Below are 11445 nucleotides of genomic sequence, written 5' to 3' on the forward strand. Positions count from 1 at the left end.
TTCTAGAGGTGGAATCAATTTTAGTTAGATTTAGAATATATATATTGAAATTATTTGTTGAAGCTAAGTCGTTTTGGTGCCCATAGTATGATTAGCTTGTTTTTCTAGATCAAGGTGGTATCTGATAAAATATGTTATAACGTGGGATATATAATTAATCATACTATATTACATTGTGTACTTTCTAATGAGGAAACGTACAACTAGCAAACTCCAAATGATTAGAGATTAAACATAAACTAATTCAAAAGAGTAACCTAAGATCAAGGCCAAAGGATTCAAACTTCTGCAAGGTAGACAATACATGGTGTTGTTCGTTTCATGTAGATGCGACTACAATAAACAACACATATATTTTTGTTCGTTTGGTTGTTACAGCTGTTTGTTAAATGACATTTCAATAAACACTCATTTTACGATTTTTTTTTGTTTTTTTATCATCAAAGTATATAGCTTAAATGAGCCAATGCGAAAGATAATAGTTTACATATTTGATTAGGTGCGGGGTGGAACAAACTTTTGTCGAGCCAAATAATCTGCTTTTACATTCATACTTTTAGGGAATAGAGAAAGTTTTCAATGTTGATATCCTCCAGATAAACAGCGATTTTACATTTTTCGATTAAAAATTTCGAATTTTAGTTAAATTTAGCGATTAAAAATATTGTATTTAATAATGCTGTAACTATTATTGTCTGCGACGACGAAACGAACATACTTAAATATAATTTTTCTTTTTAATATTTTTTTAGAAAACTATCGTTTAGTTTATTTAAGATAATTACACATTGAGTTATAGAAAAACCTTTGCGGCGGTGGGTTTTATTTAGTTACAAAACTAGTATGATTGAGAAATTGCAAAGAGTCACGTTGAAAATGTGAATTGCATGGTGGATGTCGAGTTGGAATCTCATCAAATTTGGGGTTAAGTGGTCCTAAATTGTTAAGCATTATGTAAGATTTAAAGAAAATGACAAAGACACTTAACTAACTAAAATTTTAACACATTTCTTACAATTTTCCACATATAGTAAGTGGTCCTTATTTATTCTCTAATCTTCTTATCTTCTTATATACGACTTATGCCTATCGTTACAATAACATTACATGTGATATGACTAAGTAACAATAAAAAACATCAGATAGATCTTTTGCCGGTGTTTATGTACGTACTGATGATGCTGATCACATGATCGTACCACCGAGAGAGGTCACAATTTGTATATGTCGACAGGTTTGTTCCCTTGTGATGTGTTGAGAATGTAGATTTGACATGTCGACTGTTTTATGCCAAAAAGACCAACCGAATTGATGATATTGGCTTAGTACAAGTGTACGAATTGTTTGGATCCATACAATTAAAAGAAGTTATTATAGTATTATACATAATTCACTAGAAGTAGTGCTGTGGTGGGGTGGATACATTTGTTATAGTATGTTTGAGTAAATTAAACTAAACAAGATTTAGAGGAGACATACCAAAAATATAAAAATGCACTATATTTGAGGGAGACAATAGAGATAAATTAAAATATAAATAGCTGATGTTAGAATTTACAGAGCATTTTGAAGAATACTCAACTTTATTAGAAAAAAATTTAAAAACTATAAGAACTTTTTGAATAAATTAATATTCCCAAAAAACGTGACTTATTTAATATTAATTAGTAAAATACATGAATTTTTTAGTCGTAAAAAAATACCTAAAATATTTTACAGCTGATAAAAAAAATACATAAACTTGTTTCGTTGTCAAAAAAATACGTAAACTATTATATAGCTGATAAAAATATATTAATTATTCTGATTTGCCAATTTATCACCTATAATAATCACCATTTCACAAAATTAATGCATTCGTAAATATTGTATCAAGAAGATGGAATTTTTTATAACATATTTATTGCCTATGAATTGTGTTGAGATATGGCCAATTACACCCAAAGTGTATCTAAGAGTTTTATAGGGATCAAGCAAATATGCCAAAGGCGTATAAAATGATTTAATAGAAATTAATACCTATACTTATAGCTTTCAATTTTATCCCAAAATAGATTGAATGGATAATGTTTTGTATTGGATCACTAATATACTATGTTTAAGGGAAATACCATTGTATAGACCTAGAAGACTATATAATTAAGTATTTAGCTATGCACTTTTAAAAATTAGATAAACAAGAGAGAGTAGTGTTTATACATTTTTACCCTTTTTTGTTTTAAATATCTTCTTTCAAATAAGAAATCTTTTAACATGATATATATAAGTTTACCACATGTACGAATATATATAAATATAAGTTTACCACATAAACGTATCCAAATAAAAGATGATTTACCTTCATAATAAATAAAATAACCACAAAAATAACCTTATTTTTATGGTGATAAATCATTTAAATTTTTATGATAAATAAGTATGATAATGTATAAGTTAACTGTAGTACCTAATTTATCAAGCGTAAGTAATATGTTAATTAATAAGTTAAATGATACCAATTGTATAATGACACGCTAATGTGAATTATATGTTATAAATAGTATTATCGACAACAAATAAACAATGCTAATTATTGCTATTAGATCTAAACTTTTACTTGTCCACAAAAAAAAGATCTAAACTTTTACCTTGCTATTATTTTTGTTAGCATATATATATATATATACAAGAAAGGGTGATTCTGACATTAACTGAATCAGAGGAGAAATAACTAATTAAACGATAAGTAAGGTTATTTTGTTTGTTTTTCAATTATCTGTAGCTACAAATTAATATAGCCCTATGTTTAATAAACGTATCAGTTGTATGGTATGATTTATTTGATCTTGGCACATCAAAAGAGCAACCAAATATCAGTAACATATTGGATATTGCTCTATAACCCAACTGAACAGGAATCAAGAGTTTATTAGATAATCACTTTAAAAAATACAAGGTAAACTAGAATTTCTGCAAAAATTCTAATATATCTATTTGAGAACATGAACTAAGGTAAACAAGTAAACAATGATTCCCCTAATTAATCATAAAAAGACTTTGAGAAATTCCTTTTCCACATCTTAAATCTCCCATGATCTGAACTATGATGACTCGGTTCATTTAATTGAGTATTTTCTTTTGTATCTGATATGAGCTCAAAATTTTGACAAAGCCATGTTCGAAAAAAGAATCGGAACGATGTAGTATCCTACTTACAACCTTTTTACATTTCGTTTCTAGGTTTGTCACAATAATTACTGAGCATATTAAGAGCAATTTTCCTTGTTTTGGTAGAAATGAGTCTAAGATCATCAACATTATTTGTGATGTTCTTTTCACTCGCTCATTCTCTTCATGTAATAGTTGAAAAATTTCTTTACATGCTTTGACAGTTCAAAAGGGAGTACAAAGTTCAGAATCACAATCTTCTTTTTTTCCCTCTAGTCACAATCTTTTGTCTCTGTATTCTTCAAAGCTATAACACCGGAATGTAGAGGTCACCTACCATATCCCCCTCGACTAGACCTCGAAGTAGTTGAAAAGCTCATTCTATTCTCAGCCTCCTTAATTTTTCAAATTTTAATTTTATCTATTTAATTTATATTTATAACTGATAATATATGGTAAAATTATTGAAAAATAAACCAATTAAAAAAACAATTATCATTTATCATTGATAATATCATTAAAATATTTATAAAGTTTATATTTAACATTAATTAAAAATAATAAATTTTGTTTTATATTTATATGTTTGTAATTTTAGATATATTAGTAATGAGTAGAAAAATTTAGTAAAAATTTTAGATATATTAGTAATCATTTATAACAACTTAGTTATAAATGATAACAAGTTGTTTTTTTTATCAAACTAAAATTAATTATTAAATCCATGTCGTTATTTGTACAAAAAAATGAACGGCTCTTTGGAATCAATTTGTCCTCCAATTTTTGTGAGCTCATGAATATAAAAGCCACTATAGGTTTTAAGTACAAAAGTTGTCGGTTTGATGGTTTAAAATAGGAGTCATTGGCACCTTAAAAGCTTATGTAGGATTTTCCCGAATTATTATAGAAACAAAAAATAAATTAAACCAAAAATAAACCGATATGCCCAGTCATCAAATTTCAAGTGATTGTTTTGTTCGTCAATGGGAAAAAGAAGAGACTGGATCAAGAAAAGCATCTCTCTCCACCATGATGACACGACGCAAGAGATGAGCTTGTTATCGAGATACTCTTAGAACGACCTGTAAATTCTATAGCGAGATTTAGTTATAGAGAAGCTAAATCTCGCTAAATTTAGGCATAGAGAAGCAAATTTCGCACTTCTTGTGCAATTGATCTAATTTATAATGATTAGCTGTTTAGGGTATGATCCAATCGACAAACAACTCAAAGTATTGTTCATGGTCTAATCCACTTATCTTGGGTCATGTAGAGCATGATGTTCTAATATTTGGGAAACGTTTATCATGGAGAATGATCAAATGTGATATACCACATTTTGATGACGGTTTTGGTCCTAGTGATTACGGTCATTTTGATTGGATATGCATCAACGGTGTTTTGTATTATTTAGCTTTTCTCTCTGAGTGCGATTTCAGGTTCCCTGAGACATAGTTTGCTTTGATATTATAGAGCTGAGAAATCCAGCTATATCAAGAGAAATCAAGACATGGAAGGACAGCTTGAATCAACACTGGTACTTCTTGAATCAGTTCTGGTCAACTACAAGGGTTAAAGTAATGGTGGAGGCATACCTACGTTTTGCCTTCTCCTTAGTTGTCTGCATTTGCATGGACTAAGATACGCATTGCTGGAATGACTAACACGGGTGAAACTGTGTTCTCACCTGAAAGTGCATATGTGTGACTAATTCAACTATGTGTATGATCTACTTCGAGTATGTATGAGCATAAAGTAAATAAGGCACAAGCTTTGTTAACGGGGTTCGGATAACCTACATCCCCGGGACCTAGTCCAGACTTCATTAACTAGAAAAGTTCGCAACCTACAATTGCTATATGGAATCCACCAACTCTTTCCTAGAATTACAATGAAAGAAGACTACCACTAATTGTCTTTTCCGACTAGTGTAGCTCTTCTACAAAACCATCAAAAGATCTCTCTATCTTGTTGATGGGGCGACGCCACACACCTTGTGTGCATCTTCTCGAGAATACCCTGAGGCGCGCAAGTCTTCATGAAGCGCCCTCTTGGTATTTATAACAATTTGCTCAACCCTAAAGATTGACAATTTTCCTATTCCTTCACCAAATAGGAATTGACTAATTTCCTTTGTTCTTTATAGATAAGGAAATTTGCCTTTCACGTTCTCATCTTGAATGTACTATTCAAGATGTTCATCCAGCTCAGCAACCGCCTCTTGGCTTGTCCAAGTCGGTCCCAAACTAATCTTCTCCAACTCTTCAAGTAGTCACACAGCTCGGCTTCTTGTACTGCCTCCTGTACTACTTCAAGTATTCGCACAACTCACCTTCTTGTACTACTTCCTGTATTGACGTCAGAACTAGTACAAGCACTGCTTCATCTTCTATGACAATTCTATCCAATCACTTCATGTATCATCGTAATATGTTGACATGTTAAGATAGCTTATAAAACTCATTCAACACCACATCTTCAATCTCTCCCTTGATGATTGAGTTTTATAATCCAAGCGCCTTATAAAACCAGTCAACACAACATCTTCATCACCTAATTATAATTTCGATTCTTTCTTCTTTGTCTACTATATTAATCCAGAAAGGAACACTTATACGTACACTATAGTTGAAATGCAAGGCATGGAAGCTTACAAGAATAGTAAAGCTTACATCTTCTTAGACTACGTAGAGGATCTGAAGCTTATGGCAAGTATTAATTAGGATCATGGGCTCTTAGCACACGACACTCGTATGGTGTACTGTGAGCCATGCATGGTGTTTTAAGCATTCTGTAAAATTAAGCAAATGACAAAGACACTAAACTAATTACACAATCTTACAATTTACACATTTTTTTTTCAGTATATATTTATTTCTCGAATCTGTTTATATAAGTTATGATCACGAGACATGTGATAATGAGTCATATGATCGGGTACAATATAAACATCAGATACTTTTTTGCCGGTGTTATGTATTGATGTATTTCACATGATTTCACCAATCGCATCGAGAGGTCACAATTATGTCGACAGCTTTGTTCCTTCTGATATGTAAGAATGTGAAAAACTTAGATTTGACATGTTGATTGTTTTATGCAAAACGGTGAACCGAACAATACATTACTCACTTCAGTTTTGTATTAATTATCTTTAATCAGAAAAAATACATAAAGTTATAAAGTATGTAATAACAAAATAGTAAACAATACAACGCTAGAAAATATACTATACTTCATATATTGAAATATTGAAAATTCTTATAATTAAGTTTTTACTGTACAGTAAACTTGATGAGAATGAGATTGCTTGAGAGCTAGAGGATGAAGATGACCCGTTTCTACATGGTAGAACTATATGTGACGAATTGACAAACTTCATTAAGATTTTCTTATCCATAGAAACTCATTTAGAAAGAAGAAAAAATTTAATAACACATATGAAAACTGTCCTAAGAGAACAAAGAACTCATAGGTTGTGTTGTGAGTTTTTTTCCATCAAAATATAATTTATATAAATGAATGAATGTAACCAGAATACAATTGTTGAGTTAGCCAATGAGGCGGATTAAAAGAATCATAATAAAAACAAAGGCAGAACAGCAATACTTTGCTAACAAATGATTTTTGTTGTGAGTTATAAAGTGATTTGAAGTAACATTTTAATGTTGTGAAGTTTAAAAAAAAAAAACGGTTTCTCACAAAGTTAATTTTGGAGGATCTCCATAATCATGTATCACTTCATTTGACACCGTTTGCTTCACGGCATAGGTTGAGTCGATAGACTGATTGAAATTTGCTTCCATGTTTTTATCTTTTTTTTGCCATGGAACCAATTTATAAGTTTAAAATCCATGATTGTAAACCTAAACATTTTCATTTTAATGAATATTTACACTCTTAGCACAAAAAAAAAAAAAAAAAAAAAAAACAAAGTTAATTTTAAGTTAATATAATCTAATTTCTTTGAAAATAACTGATAATTAAATCGACATTTTGTATTAAAAATGTTTTATTCCGGTTGAAATCACCACATTATCAAAATTAAGGAAAAAAATTTTCACGATCGAAATTGTATTAATTTAAAGAATCAAAATTAAGGTATAAATTAATTGTATAAAAATATATATTTGTCTTTCATCTTTCTGGTTTGCTTTTCTATCCAGTGCATTGGTTTAACGAATGTCCCAAATCTATTTGGGCCTCAAAGGTCCAGACGCCACATTTACGTTAGTACAAAGGCCCATAAATCTCAGTTGTCTTCTTCCTCCACAGATAGAGAGACAGAGAGAGAAAAGGCTATGCCGATGACCGTACACTCCGTCATCGCCACGAACCTAGCTCCGACAGTATCATCGAATTCGTTTAACCGGAATGTTTCTCGCCGTCGAATCAACTTTAGCTCCGTGAAATACTCGGTGGAGACGGCGGAAGCTAATCGGTGGGTGAAGCTGAAGAACGGGAACGATTCACTGGAGATATGCAGAGTTCTTAACGGCATGTGGCAGACGAGTGGAGGATGGGGTAAGATTGATCGAAACGACGCCGTTGATGCTATGCTTCGATACAGCGATGCTGGTCTCTCTACCTTCGACATGGCTGACATTTGTAAGTAGCTCTGAGTAAAGAGTAGCTTAATAAAATCAGCTTAGAGATTAACAAAATTGGAAAAAAAAGTTGATTACTGAGCTTTGATGAACTCACAGAAAGGTTTAGAGTGGAGATTAGTGAAATGGAGCTGTGCTTAGTTTGTTACTCTTTATGTTCAGATGGTCCTTCTGAAGATCTTTATGGCATTTTTATCAATAGAGTTCGTCGAGAACGTCCACCGGAGTACTTGGAAAAGATTAGAGGGTAAGTTATAAGTTCTTGTAATGTAGGATTCAGAGTTTTGTATAAGAACTGGCTAAGTGATTAGGCTATTTTTCATGATGCAGTTTGACAAAATGGGTACCTCCTCCAGTGAAAATGACTAGTAGTTTTGTTCGTGAGAACATCGAAAAATCGCGGAAGAGAATGGATGTGGCTTCTCTTGACATGCTTCAGTTTCACTGGTGTTTCTCTCTTCACTTAATTTATAGTAATTGATGTGTTTAAGGGTTGATGTAAAGTTTGTTCCTTTATCAGTTTCTAGTATCGATATCATTTGTACTGACCATTGTACACTCCGTGCTTTATTATATGCTAATCTGTAATTGTTGAATAGGTGGGATTATGCGAATGATGGTTATCTTGATGCACTGAAACACCTCACTGACTTAAAAGAGGAAGGTAAGCTCCTTTCTTGTGATTTTTTCGTTTTATTAATCTACCGGCTTGCTTAAACTGCAACATTGAGTTGCTTGCAGGTAAAATCAAGACAATTGCTTTGACAAATTTTGATACAGAGAGACTTCAGAAAATCTTAGAGAATGGAATCCCTGTTGTCAGCAATCAGGTGAATGCCAGCTTGATCTCCAAACATTTTATGCCTTAATCCAGTTTTTTTTTTTTTGTAAATCTCTTTTCGAATTCTTTCAAGGTGCAACACTCCATTGTAGACATGCGTCCTCAACAAAGAATGGCTCAGCTTTGCGAACTTACAGGCGTCAAGCTTATAACGTAATTATACTCTATGAAAATCTTGTTGGCGTTTTCCTCTTAGACTTAACCACACATCGTTGGTCTTTGGGTGCAGTTATGGGACAGTAATGGGTGGTCTCCTGTCAGAAAAGTTTCTTGGTACAAATCTAACAATCCCTTTTGCTGGCCCTCGCTTAGATACTCCTTCTCTTCAAAAGTACAAAAGGGTAAGAGTTCAAATCATCTACAGATTAACCCTGTCAATGGCAGTTCTCATTGTTTTAGTTTAAGGTTCATCATTACAGTATCATCATGGATTTTACTGTTTTAAGATTTTGAGGGTTAAACTACAGATGATTGATGCACGGGGAGGGTGGAATCTATTTCAAGGTTTACTTCGAACGATGAAGACAGTAGCCACAAAACATGGAGTCTCTATTCCGACAGTTGCTGTGAGATATGTACTAGATCAGGTATTTGTTCTTCCTCACGTCACATGTATTAGTCTGGTTTGTTGATTTGTCTGAAAAATGGGGATCTCATCTCAGCAAGGAGTAGCTGGATCAATGATTGGGGTGAGACTCGGGTTAGCGGAACACATACAAGATGCAAATGCTATATTCTCATTGGTATTGGATGAAGAAGATGTTAATAGCATACAAGAGGTTACCAAAAAAGGTAAAGATCTTCTCCAAGTGATTGGTGACTGTGGAGACGAATACAGACGTATATGAATGCACATGGTAGTATGTAATTTATACAGTATCAACTCATGTAATTATACTTTTATGTGTAGAGAATCCTTTTTACACTAAAAGACTTCTCTGGCTTTATTTTTCTTGTCAACATGTTTATGTATGTTTGATAAGAAAAAAGACAATCATTGTGGATCAAACGCTATTGTCTTGTCTTCTCGTCGAGGAAAAGGTAAGTTAAACATAAAGGGTATTAACTCAAACAACAACAAAGCTTTAGAGCTTTGACATGACACCATAGAAACTAAGAGGTAAACAAAGGGGACCTAATAACATCCTAAAGATAGCATAATGCGCCAAGGATAATGGATTGTAACAATTCATAACTGATAGACAACTATTCTTCGTCTTCCGGAAAGGCTCGAGCGGGCACCTCCGAGAACCATCTTCTTTCGGAGGGCACAAAGGTTCACCACCGGACTACTTACTTAATTACACAGCTGGATTTGAGTCAAACTTGGAACATAATAGAACAAACTTGGCACAGACGATATGGATCCAGAATACACTTGTTTTACTTTATTGTCCTCTCCAACAATGTATACCACATGTTTGGACCACGATGGAAAAGGAAAAAACACGATAAGTTTCTCCTCCTCATCGACCAAGAAATCTGTGAAGTTCCAAATACGAAGTTGATGAGGTTTCAAATCCACTGTTAAAAACTTGCTCCACGACACAACTTTGGTTTCTTCAATCTTATTTGTCAACCATATCTCTGTTCTTGGTGCATCTCCATTCTGTAATAAAACAGAAAGTTTCTCTTCTCTAACAACGCTTAGAGAAACGGCCTTATGGTAAAGACACTGACATGGAAGAAGCAAACGTTCGAATATTTCTCTTGTATAGTCAAAACTTACTAAAAACATGCCAAGCTGTTCCTCATTATGAGCTGAAGCAAACCAGTAAGTCTTTCCCGTCAAAGACTTGCCATGGTTAACATATTTCAATTGGCACTCCAAAGTAATATCATGAGTCTTCCATACCTTAGTGTTAAGCTCATAGATTTCGAACTTTTGGTAGTAGCTACCACGACAAGACAAGATTTTGTAGCTATTACCGCCATAGTTCTTGTCTTGGTAGGATCCAAGAGCAAAAGAACAACCTCCCTTTTTTGGTTGGATCCACTTGGTTTGACCAGTACAAGGGTTCCAAACCACGATTCTACTGTATTTTTTGTTGATGCATAACAATAAACCTTCGCAGTGAGAGACTACATTAATCTTGAAGTTAGATCGAGGTTTAGTTAGGCCATGTTCACCTTTGATCTCTATAGATGGAACTCCATAAAAATTGACTCTCATCAAACAAACCTTATCGTGCTTCAACATGAGAAGCAGAAACTGCTTTGCGGCTTTGTCTGAATGTTTTCTTGTGAATCTCCTGTTGTTGAATATATTGTTCCATTGCTTGCATGCATACCGTAATTGGCTCAGGGATGTGGCTGGAACGCGACACAGTATCTCTTCTACCAAATCTCCGGGAAGACTAGACATTAGCTCCAAATCTGATCTCTCAAGGAAGCGGCTTTGATTGTTCTTTAGGGTTTTTGCTTAAGTTATTTAGGGTTTTTGCTTCTTGCTCACTACTTATACAGTACTTTGTTTTGTAATCATATAGTGAATATATAAAATTATTAAAATATAATATAGATATATTTAGTGAATAAATAAAACAAATTATTAAAATGTAATATAGATATACCGCCTCAATATATATATGTGTAAATATATATACGTATATATATATATATATATATATAATTTAATTACTTTCTTGTAATTTAATATTTTCACTCAAATGCTATACCAATCAACTAAATACATTATTATTATTAGTTAATGACTTTGTCTATCACTTTATTTTGCTTATTATTATTATTTTAATTTAGCTCATGATTAATCACAAAATATGTTGTTAGAATTATATATTTATCAAAAAATTGTTACTAGCTAATTAAATATTTCTTATTGGATGTAAA

At 32.5% G+C, this 11445-nt stretch overlaps 2 protein-coding genes across 3 annotated transcripts; one reads left to right on the forward strand and one right to left on the reverse strand.

Moving 5' to 3' along the window:
* Positions 1-7422: 7422 nt before the first annotated feature.
* Positions 7423-9555, forward strand: LOC17888720 (perakine reductase). 2 transcript variants are annotated; one of them, XM_023784134.1, is made up of 9 exons: positions 7423-7755; positions 7917-8001; positions 8085-8201; positions 8354-8418; positions 8496-8584; positions 8669-8748; positions 8825-8936; positions 9042-9182; positions 9258-9555. In XM_023784134.1, exons 1-9 carry the CDS (start codon positions 7449-7451, stop codon positions 9441-9443), a joined length of 1182 nt encoding a protein of 393 aa, XP_023639902.1. In that variant the 5' UTR covers positions 7423-7448; the 3' UTR covers positions 9444-9555. The 2 variants fall into 2 exon arrangements, with proteins under 2 accessions (XP_023639902.1, XP_023639903.1); XM_023784135.1 differs by having other exon boundaries at positions 9063-9182.
* Positions 9556-9892: 337 nt separating this feature from the next.
* On the reverse strand, positions 9893-10960 carry LOC17888112 (probable F-box protein At5g47300). The gene has a single exon (XM_006295945.1). It carries the CDS (start codon positions 10958-10960, stop codon positions 9893-9895), a length of 1068 nt encoding a protein of 355 aa, XP_006296007.1.
* Positions 10961-11445: the final 485 nt, after the last annotated feature.

This window comes from Capsella rubella, unplaced genomic scaffold (genome assembly GCF_000375325.1).
Source record: "Capsella rubella cultivar Monte Gargano unplaced genomic scaffold, Caprub1_0 scaffold_4, whole genome shotgun sequence".
Taxonomy (NCBI): Eukaryota; Viridiplantae; Streptophyta; class Magnoliopsida; order Brassicales; family Brassicaceae; genus Capsella; species Capsella rubella.

Coding starts and splice junctions, on each gene's coding strand:
- LOC17888720 (XM_023784134.1), top strand. CDS start 7,449: ATGCCGATGACCGTACACTCCGTCATCGCCACGAACCTAGCTCCGACA. Junction 8,585..8,668: donor TCCCTGTTGTCAGCAATCAG/GTGAATGCCAGC, acceptor AATTCTTTCAAG/GTGCAACACTCCATTGTAGA. Junction 8,749..8,824: donor ACAGGCGTCAAGCTTATAAC/GTAATTATACTC, acceptor CTTTGGGTGCAG/TTATGGGACAGTAATGGGTG.
- LOC17888112 (XM_006295945.1), bottom strand. CDS start 10,960: ATGTCTAGTCTTCCCGGAGATTTGGTAGAAGAGATACTGTGTCGCGTT.